Source organism: Ilyonectria robusta (genome assembly GCF_021365365.1).
Source record: "Ilyonectria robusta strain PMI_751 chromosome Unknown BGZ61scaffold_43, whole genome shotgun sequence".
In the NCBI taxonomy this organism is placed as follows: domain Eukaryota; kingdom Fungi; phylum Ascomycota; class Sordariomycetes; order Hypocreales; family Nectriaceae; genus Ilyonectria; species Ilyonectria robusta.
In genome coordinates this window covers 77,695-95,185 of record NW_025764477.1, presented here as the reverse complement: position 1 = coordinate 95,185, position 17,491 = coordinate 77,695, and the positions used below count along the sequence as shown (strand labels likewise).

Sequence of the window (17,491 nt, the reverse complement as noted above, 5' to 3'; positions counted from 1 at the left end):
TTATAGCTTCTACTCCTTTTACTCTTCTTAAAGCTGTATCTTTTTTCTATAATTATCTTCCTCTAGAAGCTGAATACTAATCTTACAATAAGCTAGTTATAGTAATTAATACTTAGGCTATTATACGAGGCTATATATTTATTATACAAAAGTTAACTATAAAAACTAGTAGCTGGAAAATTATTACTTATATATATAATAAATCTTAGAAGCCTAAAGCTCTAGAAGAAAAAAAAGCTAAGTATAAGATAATAACTTAAGATATAAGCTACTTGTTTTCAATCTTAGCTAAGAAGTTACTAGATAAAGCTATATAGTTTTTATACTATTAGCTAGATAGGTAATTTTTAAAGTATAATTATCCTCTAAGTTACTATCTATTAGCTTATCTAGTATATTGCTAATTAGATACTTTAGGTAAAATAACTCTAGTAGAACTTATATCTACTAGTATCTTTTTAAGAGATATCTAAACATTTTTATACTAGTAAAATTCAGATTTCTTAGTAACTAGAAAGGATATCTATAATTAGATTATTAAGGTAAAAGATAATATATATAAGAGCTAAAGCTCTATCTATACTCTTATTAACTAACTAAACTATAAGAGTTTCTAAAGCTATATCTAGATTAGTAAGAATTAGCAGGTTATAGTAATTTTATTTATCTATTCTAGTTTTAGTTAATATCTTCAAGCTTACTCTAACTTCTTACTACTTAATTATATATATAAGATTAATAAATATTAGATACTACTTCTTAATATAGTAGGAGTTAATACTTATTAGTAATTCTTTTATATAGTATTTATATTTCTTAGTAGTAAGTAAAAAAAAGATTATATTTAGGCCTTAGAGTAACTTTAATCTCTTTATAAAGCCTTTAATATTAAGCTTCTATTTATAATCTTAATAGATTGCTACCTTATCTATATAAATACAATAGTAATAGTTTTTTTATTAGTAGAATTATTATTTTACCTTTAGTATATAAATAAAGCAGTTCTGGCTTACTATCTTTTAATTTTTATATTATAAGAGTATCTAGCTATAGGTATTATAATAAAGGTATCTATAAAAAAAGAATCTAAATTAAAGAGCTGGGTAGATTTCTATAACTCTTAGTATTCTATTATATAATTACCTACTAAAGCTATTTTTAATAAATATATAGTAGACTTTAAAAAAAAATATCTTCCAAGTTATATTAAAGAAGTTTTATATATTAAGAAGACCTAGTTTAAATTATATAAAGAAAAACTTATTAAAGCTTGAATAGATTAGTATATATATTTTAGTAATATAGCTACTTTATATATTAAAGGTATTTATATACTACTGAAATTATATTTTAAGATAAATAAGTTTAATCTCTTTAATATATAGAAATCTATTAAATATACAGTAGAAAACTAACTATTAGAACTGCAGTTAATATAAGCAAGATAGTATACTTAAAAGCTAAAAGAGTATTTAAATAGTAACCTATTTAGTACTTTATATAGCTGGATCTCTTATAAGATAATAAAAAAGGTTAAAGAATAGTAAAAGCTATTAGAGAAAACTAATCTGCCTATTTCCTTAGTTTATATAGAGGTCTTTACTTAGTTATATAGCCTGCCTTATATTTATAAGATTAAGTTATTATAAGGCTAATATTAAGGCCTTTAAATAGATAACTTCTATTAATATTAGTATCTAGTCTGTAATAGAGTATAGCTATAATTAATTCTTAAGCTAAGTAAAATTAAGTTTGGAATTTAAAATAGATTAACTATTATATAATTAAGCATCCAGCAGGAGTTAAGTATATTTAAAAGAGTTAAGCCTAAAGTACTAAAATACTCTAGATATTATACTATTAGTTATTTAAGAAGATTAAAAGCATATCCTCTTTTATAGTAAGAGGTATTATTGGAATCTTCTATACTATATTTAGCTGGGCTATTAGCTATACCCCTAGCCCTAGCTAGTTAGTCTTAAGAAGCTAAAGATACCTTATTTAGTTAAGTATAAGATAACTTAATTAATAAACCCCTAGAACCCTCAATTAGCCAGGCCAACGAGATATTTATTAGTTAGACTTAAGATACTATAGTAATATAAAATCTACTAGAGCCCTCTATACTATTACTAGTATTATTACTAGAGCTACCAGTATAAAACTTACTATATTATATACCTAAGTCTATATATTAATAATATATTATAATAAGAAATACTTAGTATAAAAAACAGCTTATTAGAAGTATTAAAATAAACTAACTTTATTAAAAAGCAATAGAACTACCCCAATAATATAAAAGAGAGCTATATATTTAGTATCTAAATTACAAGTAGATAGGCCAGTATTATAGATTATCTAAACTTATAAGAGACTGAACTAAAGAAGAGATAATAGTATATATTAATTAGGACTTTACAGAAATCAAATATATCGACGCTCAGGTAGCATATTGAATGGGAAATAATAATAAGAAAGCTACCTAACGTAATATAAGGGAAATTTAGCAATAGGCCAAAGAGGATATGCAGGTTCAAGTAGCGTAATATTCGTAATAGTATTTCCCTTTTTAATTATCGATATAATTATAACACTTGTATTCTTATTTGATCCTGAATCATAATACTGAACGCGTTAACGTGCCTAGCCAATAGAAGACGTATTGACCCATAAAAACGCTATCGCGGCGCCCGGGCGCCGATTCTATTGCGGCGCCTGGGCGCCGTTCCAGTGGGAGCCCAGTGGTAGATCTTGATGACTAAGCATCCCAAAAGTCGGCGCGCCTGGCCTGCTCGACCAATAACATCATGTCATCATCGATGGCTTGAATTGGTCTCTTATGATTGCCCATGGCAACTGCCCTCCTGCAGTTCGCAATATGCCTGGGACGCTATTTCCTTTCTCTTCGGGCTGTTGTTGCTTTGTCTCCTGTCGTAGACTGGATGAGACATCTGTCCTTCCTTCATATATCACACACACCCCTCGCGATGGCCTCTGCAGTCCGACGCAAAGAAAGAAGAAAGAAAAAATGGAAAAATCGACACCATCGTGATCTACTCCATCAGGGCTCCTTTCGAGTATCTTTATTGTTTCCGTACTGTATGAAATGCTATAGAAAATAGGGAGTGTTCCTTGCCGTTTAGACCAGCCTCTCCATCTCACATGACAGCCTCAGCTGCTTGATGTAAACCTCGCGCTTTTGCGACGGCAACGGCTTCATGAGACCGCCAGCCGGCATTTCTGTTGTGGGCAACCATTTGATTACAACCTCGCCCGTCTGTCGGGTCTGACGAAGACAGTGGCCGTGAATGTCAACGTGCCTCAGCGTAGTGTGTTGGAAGGAGTGCCCGACCAGCTCAACCCGGACGGCAGCGAACGTGACGTTTTCCCACCGACCGGGTGCGGATACCACCGGAAGCCACTGCCGACGCTCTATACTTCACCGCTCAACGGCATAATAGATGGCACGCCCCTTGGATATGTGTCGTGCTTCCTCTTTAAACATTGTATCCAATTAGGCAGAGAGCCGCCTCCATCTCCTTCGCCATTTTCCATAGCCATGCCAACCAAACGGAAAGCCCCCAGATGGGTCGGCAGCCCACGTCGTCCCATCTGCCCTCTCGCAGTCACATTCGGGTCATCCTTTGCAAGACTCACGCGTCTGTTGTTGGCACTGATGCCAAGGCGAGCACCCATGTCGAGACCATCGAATTCTCCTCGAACGGCACCGCCCGCGACGACAACATATCGGAGCTGACAACCAAACCACATCACCGTCAAGGACGACCACGGCACTAGAGCTAGGGGACGCCGCGAACGATGCCGCGACAGCCTGCACAAAAAAAAAGAAAATCACTAGAGCGGACTCGATGGCATCGATGTCCAACAGGCCGCTGCCGTCCACGGGTTGATCCCAGCCCGAGGCTGTCGACGGCCACGTCCTTGCCGCGAGGATAGGCCGACGACTGCGGCCTGAATGTGTCATGTTGGCAATATATATGGGCCTGATCTGCCTTGGCCGATCGGACGGGCTTCCTCGCGACGAGTGTCCAGAGACGAGGACTCGGGGGGGGGAGGGGGGCGCTGGGGCAACCGATGCGTGTACGACGCCGACAAGATGGAGTGCGAGAAGCGCGGCGAGGGCCAGCTGGACCTGGGCGAGTTCGCGTACGTGGCGACCAAGATGGCGCTGCCGGAGATGAAGTCGTGTGGATGGGAGGTGCTCAAGGAGCGCGAGGAATTCTGGGGCGCCAAGAAGCACATCCACGGAGAGAAGGGCGTCGTCGACCTGAGAGACGACTACTACTCGCGAGACTGATTTCTTCACAGCGGCTCTGGGTTGAGAATGTTTGGAATCGATAGCTGGAGCACAGGTTCATTTGTTGGAGGCAAGACGGCGTCTGTAGACCTGAGCGACAGCAATCAACTTGTCCCTGGAGGATAAGGAGAGAGGATGGAGGTTGTCTACGCGAGGGAATAGGAAGTGACGGGAATGGGAATAGTATATAGGGAAATGATGCTCCAGAGGAGGTTTGTATAGCGATAGTGGAGGTAATAGAGGACAATGGAATCGTCATCTACAAGGTTAGCGCAGCAGTCAACATAATTCAGGAGATGCCTATGGGGGTTATTCCAGGAAATATCAGTACCGCTAAACGCTAGAAGGACTCCGGGCATTCTGGTAGTCGCTCGAGGTCGGCCTCCTGGGCAGCGATGACAGCATAGCAATGCTATTGTGGTCGTCAGAGACAGGCAGTGGCCAGTCAGCATCAATAACCTCTCCAGCCTCAATTACAACCTCCCCAGAAACTGTTGCCACAAGATCAGGCATCACATTACTATATTCAAGAGGCTGAATAAGAGAAACTTTGTCAAATAGCAGGTCTTGGGTTGAAGGCTCAGGTAAAAGGGTCTTCACCATCACAGCGCTGAGCCCGATGATTTCTTCAGATCAGGACCTACTGTGGTTAGCATTCAACTTGGAGGGGACAGTTGATGTGCCTGTTATGTATGCGGCCTTGGCGTGAGCTGGGCTTTATCAATTTATACTCATTGAATAGATGATGGTTGCGACAGTAATAACATCGTGACCATCTTGACCGCTTCCTTGGGCATCGGCCCGGATAGGATTGATAGCAGGGTATGCAATGTAGGAAAGGCAAGGCGCACAAGTTAGTGATGATATCTACAGTAGCAAACAACAAAAGGAAGGACATGGCGATCAAATAAATAGCTGTAAAGGTAGGGCCCTAAGCTAACCAGTTGCTCAGCAAGAAGCTCGTCTTGTTCTGCCACTGATTACTCTGGCTGACTTGCTTTCCAATAGCTAAGCTAACGCTACCCTATAGCATGATAAAGTTCGCATCAACTTCAATGTTCCAATCCCAAGCCCTGTCGATCAAGGAGATTGCCAATGTCAAGAAACATATCACCAGCACGTAATTAAATAGGTTCATCACTTGAACAGGCGAAGGGCGCCAGATCCAGGAGAGTGGTGCGGCGATTCTTCTTCTTATTCTTAAAAAAAAAAAAGGCATATCAAGGATGCAAGCGAAAAGGCACCAAATGAGATCGGAGGATGATGGCCCTGTGGGCCGGCATACACTTTAGCTGCAACACAATCTTGGCAGCAATACCCACCTGCTCGTCATCGTTGGCAGACTGAATCCAACTGTACCGGATATTGGGACGGTTAGTTGAACTGCGAATAATGTTGGAGGTGACTTTGCCATAGACATCCTCAAAGGCTCGCTTTAACGAAGGAGGTAGTGTGGCTGTAATGAGCAGTCTCTGCGGTGCAAGGTTGTTGGTGTTTTTGGCCGTATTCTTGAGAGCCGGGCGGAAGTTTGCTGTATTATCCAGAGCCATGTGAGTCTCGTCGATGACAACAAGGTCGACAAGGCGCCGGGTCTGGAATGGCGCAATATAATTCTTCCAGGACTGCTTGGAGAGGTCCTCGGGCTGAAGAATAATGACACATGGGCGGGAAGGCATACCGTGGCCTTCAGACCAGACGCTTGCGTTGATGCCGTACTGGAACAGGCGGCGATGGGTGTCCTCGACGAGCGCGGGCAGAGGCAGCACGGCGACAGTGATGCCGGCGGAGTTCAGTTTGGTAGCCAGCATCCAAACCTCGCTCTTGCCACTGCCAGCGGCAGCAACAAGAAGAGTATCACCAGGCTGGCACTGGAGAGACTGCAGTGCACTATCTTGGTGAGGGTGCATCCGAATACCGTCAAGACCCATCATCTGGGCCAGCGCCGAATTGTTGCGCAGCCTTTCCTTCCTGGCTCTCAAGCGCTTCATCTGCATGACCTCAGCTGCATCGAGATCATATTCTGATTGCCAAGAAGATTGAATCATCACCGACGACGGGGTGAGCAGTATATGCCACATATACAACAGCTGCAGGAACAGTTCAATCTTGGATAGTAATATCCCCTGGCTCTGTGTTGTGAATAATACCTCGGCTATATATATCGGGTAAGAGGCCTGGTGATGGAATACATCACTGCCATCATCGTCATTATCATCACAAGTATTTCCCGATATATTATCAAATGCACGATATAATAGGAGAGAATTGGCAATATGCTGAAGGGTGAATCGAATGGCAATATGGCTCCAGATTTGCACTCTAAGGTTGTCATCACCCGTAATCCCCTTGAATAGTTGCCTGAGATTGTCGGATAACGTTTCTGTAGTATGCCCTGGCATCGCACTGGTTTGGGCAGGCAACCGGCCTTGGTCGTCGTCTTGCTCCAGGATGCGGGCGGGGGGAGCGTGCGAGCGGTGCTGCCACAGCAAATCGGTAAATAACAGCGGGGATGGCTCAGTGACGTCGTCCTTGTGCAGATGTAAGTAGACGGCCTGCGCAAACGGCCGTACCAAGCACGCATAGATGACCACGACTCTGCTGAGTGAGGGGGGGAGAAATCGCCAGACGGAGCAGGGCTTGTGAGAGGTGTTGCGACTCCTGAGGCAGTCCGAGGAGATGGCGATGAGGCCCTGCACGTAGAACATGTTGCATCGGGCCACGCTAGAGCCGTCAAGGCATAGCCCAAGCAGCTCTCCGGCGTCAGGTAGTTGGCCGATGGTGATGAACATGGCTACGGCCAGGTGGGCCAACAGGCTCTGGACATCTTGTAGGTAACGTTCGGCTTGGGGCTGTTGGAGTTTCCCATTGTCGTCCAGCCATCGGGACTTGATTTCTGGCGTACTGTCGACGAGCTGCAGCAGGTAACCTTTGTGTGCAGCGACCCAGGCGCTGTCGCCGAGATGGTCCAGGAATGAAGACCCATGGCTATCTTGGCAGATGTCGTCGAAGTAGTGAGTTGGCAGGTCTGGAATCTCGCTCCATTTATCGGCGGCATTGCCGGGGGGTAGGAGAAGACACGTCCGCAAGCTGGCCAGCGTGTTGTCAATGGCTGTCGATGCCATGTACTGGATGTTGCGTAAGCTGACTGTAAGTTCTGTAACTCCACCGCAGCGCAGGGTCTCCCGAGCTTCATCAACCCAGTCGAAAGGGGTGGTGCTGTTCACATCCTGGGGGATCATGGAAAGCTTGGCCTGCATGTTGCAGATGGATGCCAGAGTTGTTGGGTTGGGAACTGGGGAAGAGTGGCATCCGAGGCTGGTCATCTGAGCAGCCAGTTTGGCGTGTACCATTGCGGGTGTGGCTGATTCCTCTCGCAGGACCTTGGAGTGAAATACCAAGAGGCACAGAGTCTTGATGATCGAGGAGAAGAAGTTTGGGTAGGTACTAGTTGTATGCTACTCGCTGGCTTGACCTGCCTATGGCACTCTCCTTACAGCTAGAATGGCCAGGCTTGCGAGGATGGGGTCTGCGAATGTGTGGCCGTAGACCTTGTTCTCGAACATGGCAATGATGTTGTGAGTGACGGCGTACTCGGCTTGCTTGGCATCGGTGCTGCAGCCAGCCGACTCCAAATTGTTACCCCATGGATTGGTGGATAAGGTTCTGGCATCCAGGTCTTGTATGTTCATGGCGCAGTGCAGAACGGTGATGAATAGATTGCAGCAGTCGTTGATTTTGTTCTCTTCAATGGTCGCAAGCCATTTATTGGAAGATTGATGTTTTGGAATCCATTGAAGAGAACCTCGGCGGCGGGCGCATTGTGGAAGTTGACAAGGTTGCGATTTGCCTCGAGGAGGATGCGACGCAGAATGGTATCCCACGCGGCACGCGGTCTCGGTGCCCGCAAGACGAGGACATCGTCGCTGGAGAGGGTGTTGAGATGACTGGAGAACCCAAGCCTCTCCATGAGCTCATTCGCCTCGACATGAGTGGTTGTTTCGGCAACGCCGTTATCGTTGTCGCAGATGGTACTGCGCTGGAGCAGTGCTGCAAGTGAGGGGCACGAGGGAGGGGAGGCTGGGGCAATGGCGAAAAGCATGCTCAAGGTGTCGGTGAGCTTGATACTTTGGACCTGCTGCAGAGCCACATGGGGTGGCTCATTCCTGTGCTCCTGGGAGTGATGTCGTTGGTGCGCTCCGTCGTCGGGGAAAATCGTGTGGCAGAGGTAACATCGGTAGCCAGTGGTTGTGGCAGGTAGCTATGACTTCTCTAGCATGGTAAACGTGGGGTCACGTTGGAGGTCGTGAAGCCGTGTTGCGAACGATTTAAGGTTACATTCCATATCATCTTCCGGTAGACGCTCGGTGAGAGTGGTCGCCTCATCAGGATTGACGATGTTCCAACATGTTGATAAATGCATCTCAACTGATGCGACATTCTTCATCACGGCGGTGTGGCAAAAATTGCACCAGAATAGGGAAAGTTCTGCGGAATGCCTAAAGTGCTTGTTCCCGGTGCTGGGATTGTCGGAAGACTGAAAAAACAAGCGTTAGAAGAGCAAAGTATTAGATGAGGCTGGACAGAATATACCATGGTTGCTGGCTGAGCTTGTAGCGTCCAGCCTACTTCTTCAAATGGGAGATTGGCGGCTGCGCTATCAGAAAGAAGTCAGTTGGCAGTACAGTGACTGGAAGGATGATAACCAGGTGGCAAGGGGATCGGATAGAGAAGGGGAAGTGTATCTGGAGTCCTGCTTGGAAGTGGAGGGAGGAGCAGCATACCGAAACCCGAAAAAGAGTTTGAGGGGGCCACCTTGGCGGGCGGGCGATGATACCCAGAAACAAAGATGGCGGGAAAGTAGAGACAGACTGCCCGAAAATAATGGTATGGTACTGGGAAAGTAACAATCAATACAACATATCGTAATCGAGATCCCTGATTCGAGAGAGAGGGTAGGATGATGTTGAAGTTGAAGGAAAGAGAGGGAAGGGGGGAAAAAAAAAGAGGTGAGAGATGTGTGTGTGCTTGAATAATGCGGGGAAGTGGTGTTTCTATTTCGGCAGCCCGGTGTCCGAAGTTGTGCCGAGTTGGCACTGAATTATCTGGTACAGCAAGTTGGCGCGGTAAAATTCTAATACCTACCTACTACCTAAGGGGGGGGGGTTTGGGTTGTTTTAATAGGCTGCCTGGGGGATGTTATAAGGCGTGATTTGGATGCTTCGTACAGCCTGCGTCGGGCTCGTATCAACCGATATTTCAGACTTCCTATTGTCTGATGCTGGGCAATGCCCCCCACCCTCCCCCACAACTCACACTATGGACGTTTGACAGGTGTGCCAATAACCCACTGTTTGGAATACCCACTTTCTTGTACCTGTAGATCACTTCCTTATACAGTTAACTATGGGGCATTTTGCGGGAAAGATTGCGGGTCAATTTGATGATGCCTTCCTGGTTGTCTACCAAAAACAGATGGGTATGGCCCCACTTTTAGTTGCGCATCTGTGTCCTGCTGACTATTCTTCCGCGGCTTGACTGGTACCTAAGGTAGGTAGGATGACTTGGTTGCGGTTCTGTTAAGTCGGCATCCGAACTAAAAAAGATATGTTCTCGTCGGTGCCAATTGGTAGAGAAATACCGGACTTGTTGGATCCACCATTGCCGATACCGCCGGCATACCGCCGTCCAGACTCGATCTGAGTTGTATCTAAGTCGATGCCGCCATGGATGGCCCGCCGACAAACCCTCTTCGTAGCCAAACTGCTCTTGGGTCGCTCTTCGTGGTTCCGGGGCGTGAGAGTTGGCGGCAGGGCCCTCTTTTGCCCCCGCAGAGTCAGAGCGGGTTTTGCTGCAATTGGCGCTCCCATCTTCGTCACTGGGGACTGCACTCGTGTGGGATCCTGAACGTTTTGTACATTCTCGTGAATCAAGTTGTATAGGTTGTAGATGCGGTATTTGATCTTGTCGGCGGGGGTCGCTGGCTCAGTATTGCTATATTGCCATGATCCACGCCGAGTTTTTTCATAGCACTCATGGCTTCTTGGGTCAACTCGAGGAGATGCCCAACAGTGTTATGCCAGTCGGGCTGAGAGCTTGACGCGGACTGTAGCAGCGTTAGTGGTGGAGCTTCTTAGTTTCCCTCCCGTGCTTACACTCTCTGTCAAAGATACCCACGCTACGGACATAATGATGACTACAAGTGTAGCGAGATGGTAATTCCAGACTTTAAGTCGAGCGGCTGATTGTTCTGACAATCTCACTGCCCGCTCTCTAAAACTTTGTAGCAATCCAGGTGTACTTTATTTCGCTATACGAGGCCGATACTTCTTGGAGCTCAATGTCATTTTTACTTATAAGGTTTAATAACTCAAGTAATACCGACCTTTTATAAGTAATAACCTCAAGAACATCCTTCCCCATGATGCACATGTGCCTGATGTTGGATTCATCAACTTGCCCAGCCAACAGAAGCACAGTCTTGGCAGCCATAATCGTAATATCGTAAACGCAGAGGGGGATCATCTCTTTTCCACTCCTCATCCTCTTCACCAAGCATCAAGCCAACCAGAAGGTTATTATACCCAAAGCATAGGGTATGAGAGATCTTGCCCATCCCAATATATTCCCACGCCGTTCTCTTGGAGGTTGACGCCAACTCGACAATTCGGGCCGCTGAACCCCCTACACTCCCCTTTATATGCAGCAATATGCGGCTTTTGGTTAGGCGGTGAAGTTTAATATTGTGAAGTATGCTGCAAATGCACTTGAGGGCTGTCTTACGGTCCATCTTCTCATCGTGGAACCAATATAGCTAATAATATCACTCTTGGAATGGACGTACGGAGATGAGGATAGATCTTTGGGTTCGAATATATACACAAGCTGGGCTTAAGAGTGGCTTTTTTTTCTCACGTCACTATATTCCAAACCTTCCGGGATATTACGTCAACAGACACAGTACAATCATCCCCAGTGTAGCCTCAAGTATTACTGAGGTGGACACCTCTGCCACTGGCGTGTCGATATATTCTGCCGCCCCAGATGTAGTAGAGTGCGACTTGGGGCACTTACGATTCTAACGATGGACGCAAGGGGGAGCTGGTTTCTTGGAAGAAGGGTCTGTTGGTAGAATCCGTTTGCAGGTCGAGTTCCGTGGCTTTAAGGCTGGCGTCAGGTAATTTTATCATCCTTCTGCCATTTGGGTTTGGAGTTGGGCTTAGAGTGGACAGTCCTTTCACTTTGGTCGGTAGAGGAGGTTGTTGTTGATGGGCACACTGGATCTTGCTCGCATCCTCTTGAATCCGACTGTAGATATTCTAGATGCAGTGTCTCGATTCGTTGATGAAAGTCGCCTGCTCCATTGGTGCCTGCATCGTGGCTTCGCCATACTCCAATGCCAAGTCGGGCCACGGCGTCCAAAGACTCTTAGATCAAGGTTGAATGCAAGCTCGACACTGTCCTTGGTCGGATGCGAGGACCAGGGGCGGCGGCTGTTCCAATATCAGTAGGGCTACTGGACTTTATTTCTTGTGCACTGTTTACAGTCGAGGGGGAGGAGACGGGCAATGTAAAGGTTATTGTGAGTGCCGGTCTAGCACAAATCGAAACCAGGTCTCGATGTTGGGAGGTTTGCCATGGTTCAAATAAAGCAGAGGTGGATTCAGAAGCCTGATGATGGTTGAGGGTGCGGTGTGTGATGTTTCGGGCGAGAAGAAGAGGAAAAAAATCCGCATGAACTGCAATATAAAGAGGCTGTGAATAAGCCTTGAGGTTGGTTGGCATAACAAACGACATAAGAATGAAGATGAAACCTCTGGAAGTAGACTGAGTAATTGCAAGATATAGCTGGCTGCTTGGATATTGATGAAAAAAAAAAAGATATAACTATACTTGTTTGTATATTTGGTTATGGGTGTTAAAGATAAATTATCTTGGCTTGGTCTTTTAGATATATCTCAGAAAGGTATTAGACTAATAAAAGAGAATGGGCAATATTAATAGACTTTTAATAGCAAAATTACAATTCTTTGTTTCTAATATAGTGAACATACCTTATATTAAAAGGTAAAGAATTAATTACAACCATTTAGTTTCTGGTTGAGCAATCCTGCAAGAGCAACTATCATATTGGTGGCCTCAAATCCTCCAATTTTGCGCTTCTTTACCAGCCACTTATCACATTCCACGGAGCCAAATGGGTTCTGAGTACTATCTTTGAAACACATATTCTCGCCGGATAGTTGTGTGATTGCATACCGCACCTCACTACAACAAAACATGAATAGGATGGTAATTATATCCCGTAGGCACCTCCCAAATGAACAATTATCGCCATCGACACGTTTTCTGCACAACACCTGTGGAGCCCAACAGGTGTAGCAACAGGAAAAGTCCGGAAATCTCTGGGTATTCTTCCTCCACTTGACCATATCGTCATTGAGCTGGACCACCTCACTTGCTATTGGTTGTTGGCAAGCATCGAGGTGGTGATGTTCTTTCTGCCTGGATAGAATGAAGCACAGAGGACAGATTTCTTGATTATGCAGTGCTAGTAGTGTTTGATTAAGTCGACCGAGTTCTGTCGCATAATATTGCTCTGCGGCCTCTTTTTGAGCAATATCTGCTTCGTATTGTCCAACAAAGTCTGTCGTGAGTGCGTCTCTCGACTGACTTCCACTTCCTCGAGGGCGTCTGGTTGGGCTTCTAGCGTCCTCCAGATCATGTTCTTGCCTAGTCCGTTTTGTGCTGTTGGGTAAAGGCTGCAGAGTGGGTGACTGGCTTATGCTGGGAACTGCAGTACTTGATATAGGTGAAACCCGAGGATATCGAGGTGTTTGGGAGGACATGGAAGCATCAACTGGGTTTGTCGACAACAATGGGATCTCCGTCATCTGCTGCACCATCTTGATGGCGCAGTTGTCGCACTTGGCCTCGTTGGGCAAGCATTCAGTTCTTTGTTCGCCATCGAGGTAGCTGGCGAGGGCGCGTCGGCGGCACTCCTTGTCTGTGAAGATGCTGATTGGAAATTTGGGCTGCCCGCAAATGAGAATGGCATCGGCTGCCTGGCCATTGGGATTGCGGCCGGCGCGGCCAAACTGCTGCACCAAGTCAATGAGTGAATATGGCTTACCGAGCACAATGACAATAACCACTTCTGGAATATCAACCCCAAGGCCCAGAGCAGTTGTGGCAGCAATCACACCATCTCCTGCCGTGCTATTCTTCCATTCCCGAATATTGGTTTCCTGTTGGAACTTAGTCAGTTGGCCGTGATAAGCTGGCCATCTTGTTATGGCACAGGCTTGCTCGAGTGTGGCGAGCGACCGGAAATAGACGATTGCTTTGTGGTTTTTCATATTTTGCAGCGGGCTCACAAGTTCCATGGCCTTGCGCAACTGGTCATCGGGAGACGATATACCAATCCACCTATAGCGAAGGTTTGGTCGATTGGTGGACTGACGCACAACATTGCAGTCGGTGATGCCATGCGAGTGCTTGAAGTTCAACAGCTCGCTATGTGGGAGGGTGACTGTGAGCCACAAACGGCGAGGCGACAAAGATTTGGTGTTGTGTCCAATTGCGTCGATGGAAGGCCGAAAGTCTGGATTCTTGCTGAGGATGAGGTGGGCTTCGTCGATGACAACAAGATCGACAGCTCGTCTGCCCTTAAGCTTGTCGGCAAAAGTCTTCCACTTTTCAGATGCAATGCTCTCCGGCTGGACTATAATGACATTCGACACCATCTCATGGCTGAATTCATCAGTCCAAATTCGCGCATCGATGTTGTACCGTTCCAGACGCTGCTTAATATCCGCGGCGAGAGCCCTGAGCGGTGGAACGACTATCGTCACCCCAGAGGCATTAAGCTTTGTCACCAACATCCAGATTTCGCTCTTGCCACTCCCAGTTGCCGCAACGGAGATGACGTCCGTCTCTTTTTTGAACATGGCCTGGATTGTTGCTCGTTGATGGGGTCGAATCGTCATCCCGCTGTGCCTTGTGAGCGTCTGGAGCGCGTCTTCCTTGACGGCGAGCTGGGAAACGCGGTCCAAGCGCTTGACCTGCAGAGCCGACCACTGTTCCGGCGTGTTGCTGATCGAAGACGTGATGGAGGCTGGACCAGTCGACTTGCCGACACCCAAGATGCTGTGCCAGGAATCGCTGACGCTGAGGAAAGCCTGGTACCCATCCTTGGCTTCTACTGCATACATTAAATTTGCGGTTCTGGTCGAGTGTGCGGCTTGCTGGTCGAATATCGAATCGGCGTCGGCATCATCCTCGTGGTAGCTGCTAGCATCCTATGCTTGTGTGCCGACTGGGATGAATTGTCGACCGAACGCAATGGCCGCGTGCCTCCAAACTTGAATCCCAAACTTCACCCCAAACGTCTTCAATGTGGTCTTGTGGAACTCAAATGCAAGATCATTATCAGACAAGCAATTTGGGTCCACCAGAGTCCTGTGCTTGGATTCTTCCTCGTCCTTCTGGTCGTGGCCGCCCTCCTGCTCGGGTTGCTGATGTTCCACTGGCGGGGTTGCCATGCGCAGTGTGAAATCTCTTGTGAATAGATATGTCGTTGGCAAGTTTGAAGATGTTGGTCGGTTAACCCGATGGTATACGTCCTGGGCAAAAGGACGCACCAGCCAGAGGTACAGAATGAGCATTTGGCTCAGGGAGCGAGGAAGGAATCGCCAGACTGGTTTTATCCTACCTGTCTGTTTCAGTGTCTTGTAATAGGTTGTAAAAACCCCCACCAGACCCTCGAGGATGTAGATGTTGCGCGGCGACACCGTCGTGTTCTCCACATGAACCCCCAGCAACTCTGAGCTCCTTGGAGGCTGCCCACCCGTAAGCAGCATCGGCAGGGACAACAAACAGAGTAGGCAATGAACTTTGTCGAGATAGCTTTTCGCCGTCGTGTGGTTGAGTGAGGCCATCCTTGTGACCCATTTGTCATTCAGGGTCTTGTTGTCCTGAATGGCGCGTTGCATGTAGTCTTTGCCGCGCGTGACCCATTCATCATTGAGGATATTGGTGAGGAAGCTCGTGCCAACCCTGTTGTCTGTTTGGTCGTCGTGGATTTCGCTAAGGTTTGGAAGCTGAAGGTTTTGCAGCTCCTCTGGTCCTGATAGAAGCAAGCACGGTAGAATGGCTCGTTCCACTGAGAGGATTGCCTCTGATGCGAAGGCTTGGGCTTGATCAAGTGAAACGGTGGTGTTCCCGATCTCCAGGGTTGTGTGGGATTCATTCTTCCACGAGAACGGCAGCGGTTTGTTGTCGTGCTGGCGAATCCCAGACTGTCTGGCCTGCATCCGATGAATCTCCTTGAGCGGCGTTGCCGGGCAATCTAGGTCTGGGGTGCACCCCAACCGCTTCATCGTCTGATTTAGCCGCGAGAAAGACCCCTCTTCCTGTTCGAGGGCTGTGTCGTCGTCAAAGGCGTCAAGATAGGCCAGAAGAGGAATAATCTTTGCCGCAGCAGGAAAATACCTTGGGTATGTAACCGAGTCGTGCCACTTCGAGTCTCCATTCCTGCTGTGTACTATGGCGAGAACTGCCAGGCTGGATAGCACGACGGACTTGAAAGATTCAGTGAAGAGCTTTTCCTGGAATAATGCCAGTAGAGTTTTAATAATGGAAGCCTGCATCTCAGTTGTGTCGGTGTTGGCTGAGCGGGAGAAGAGTTCTACCACCAGTGTGCAGAGGTAGTCGGAGATCTCGGCTGGCACCTTGTGGTTTTGCGCCCGAGCGTCGCACATTGCCTTGACAGTACTCATCAGGGTCACCATGCAGCCGGAGTACAAGTCCATTGTCTTTTCCGTTACGCTTTGGAGGGGTGTAGTGGCTAAGTCTGCCTTCTGACGTTGATTGAGGCGAATGGCGATTTCGGACGACTGCAACTGGCTGAGCTTGAGATTGGCATCTCTCATCATGGTGATGAAGATGTCTACCCAGTATGGTTGTCGATCTGGTGGTTTGGTAAATTCAAGCAAGTTGCATGAATCCCACTGCTCGAGATGCTTCAAGAAACCAAGCTGTTGGATAAACTGGTTTACCTGGCTCTTGTCTGCTGGGCGCACTACATCTTTGTGCTGCCTAGGTTCCTGACACTGTAGGACAGTACCCAGAGAAGCTCTTGGGGTGACGTGTGAATCCGGGGTCCCTTCCAGAACATGAAAGTATATCAATGCCGATGTGTTGACAAGGAAGGATTGGGCAGGGACTTGTCGAAATTCATGCAGCGTATGGGAATGCTTACGGGATGCATGGGCACTCCAGCTGTCGTGATCGGGGCGCACTGTTCCACACTCCAAGCACTGAAAGGCATCGACTGGTGCTTCCAAATGCGATACCTGCGGTACTCTGAAGTCGAGTTGCCGATGGAGAGCGTTGATATGTTTCCGGGCGTCCGGAAAGGAGTGGTGGGTATTCAAGCTCTCCCAAAGTTGAAGGAATTCGGGGATAAGGCTGTTGTTGCTGTTGCCATAGCACTCCTTGATGTGGTTGGTAATACTTGGAGTATTTGCGGATGCGAATACCCCACACTGGATACAGACAATCACACGGAGTTCTTGGATGTGGAAGAAGTGATTCCAAACGGTATCGAGGGAAATTTCGGCCTAAAAACATCAGTCAACTTCAATATGGCGCAGCGCAGTTGGACATACCATCCTGGTGGAGCAGGACTTGTCAGGTCCTATGCCCGTCGATGGGTGTGCTTGTCGCCTGCAACGCCGAGAGTTTGTGGTTTCTAGAGATGGATAATAATGTCAGCTTTGCAGTGCAAGCGAATAACCAGGAGAAGACTGGCAATTTGCTTACATTTGCAGTGCCGGGTAGCTTGCTCTCTTGACCTGTTTCTGAGCAAGAATGACAAGTAGAGAGGTCTGGGAGAAAGAAGTTAGACATATAGTAGAGCAGTAGGGCAGAGGGGCACGATACCGGGTGTCTTCTCTTGTGACTGGAGAGATGCTTGGCGGCATAAAGCGGTGAAACAAACTAGTTGGAACTTGCACGGTTAGGAAGAAAGGTAAGTGCAAAGAGGGAGGGGGAGAAAGTCACAAGGTGGGCTGCCTGTTGGTGAAGAGGAAGCCAGCGGGAGTGCACGTGACCCTGTGTGCCTTAAGACGTGCCTAAGCTGAAAGTGTATGGCATATGGGCGGCTACCTA

At 46.9% G+C, this 17,491-nt stretch overlaps 7 protein-coding genes across 7 annotated transcripts; 1 reads left to right on the top strand and 6 right to left on the bottom strand.

Moving 5' to 3' along the window:
- Nucleotides 1–3,142: 3,142 nt before the first annotated feature.
- BGZ61DRAFT_370929 (uncharacterized protein) lies at nucleotides 3,143–3,334 on the bottom strand (the record flags this gene model as incomplete). The annotated part of the gene is made up of 1 exon (XM_046242052.1): nucleotides 3,143–3,334. A coding segment is annotated over one exon (192 nt), but the record flags the coding sequence as incomplete, so codon positions are not given.
- A 645-nt stretch (nucleotides 3,335–3,979) lies between these two features.
- Nucleotides 3,980–4,321, top strand: BGZ61DRAFT_540408 (uncharacterized protein; the record flags this gene model as incomplete). Its single annotated transcript, XM_046254905.1, has 1 exon — nucleotides 3,980–4,321. One exon carries the CDS (start codon nucleotides 3,980–3,982, stop codon nucleotides 4,319–4,321), a length of 342 nt encoding a protein of 113 aa, XP_046095421.1.
- A 1,220-nt stretch (nucleotides 4,322–5,541) lies between these two features.
- BGZ61DRAFT_594142 (uncharacterized protein) lies at nucleotides 5,542–7,958 on the bottom strand (the record flags this gene model as incomplete). The annotated part of the gene is made up of 1 exon (XM_046256826.1): nucleotides 5,542–7,958. The coding sequence occupies exon 1, from the start codon at nucleotides 7,669–7,671 to the stop codon at nucleotides 5,542–5,544; it is 2,130 nt and encodes a 709-aa protein (XP_046095420.1). The 5' UTR covers nucleotides 7,672–7,958.
- Nucleotides 7,959–8,081: 123 nt separating this feature from the next.
- BGZ61DRAFT_465651 (uncharacterized protein) lies at nucleotides 8,082–8,717 on the bottom strand (the record flags this gene model as incomplete). Its single annotated transcript, XM_046247606.1, has 1 exon — nucleotides 8,082–8,717. Exon 1 carries the CDS (start codon nucleotides 8,306–8,308, stop codon nucleotides 8,084–8,086), a length of 225 nt encoding a protein of 74 aa, XP_046095419.1. The 5' UTR covers nucleotides 8,309–8,717.
- A 1,180-nt stretch (nucleotides 8,718–9,897) lies between these two features.
- On the bottom strand, nucleotides 9,898–10,810 carry BGZ61DRAFT_486077 (uncharacterized protein; the record flags this gene model as incomplete). Its single annotated transcript, XM_046249807.1, has 3 exons — nucleotides 9,898–10,312; nucleotides 10,496–10,591; nucleotides 10,704–10,810. 3 exons carry the CDS (start codon nucleotides 10,808–10,810, stop codon nucleotides 9,898–9,900), a joined length of 618 nt encoding a protein of 205 aa, XP_046095418.1.
- Nucleotides 10,811–13,233: 2,423 nt separating this feature from the next.
- On the bottom strand, nucleotides 13,234–13,704 carry BGZ61DRAFT_370976 (P-loop containing nucleoside triphosphate hydrolase protein; the record flags this gene model as incomplete). Its single annotated transcript, XM_046242058.1, has 1 exon — nucleotides 13,234–13,704. A coding segment is annotated over one exon (471 nt), but the record flags the coding sequence as incomplete, so codon positions are not given.
- Nucleotides 13,705–13,905: 201 nt separating this feature from the next.
- Nucleotides 13,906–14,532, bottom strand: BGZ61DRAFT_370941 (P-loop containing nucleoside triphosphate hydrolase protein; the record flags this gene model as incomplete). The annotated part of the gene is made up of 1 exon (XM_046242053.1): nucleotides 13,906–14,532. A coding segment is annotated over one exon (627 nt), but the record flags the coding sequence as incomplete, so codon positions are not given.
- Between the last annotated feature and the right edge of the window lie 2,959 nt (nucleotides 14,533–17,491).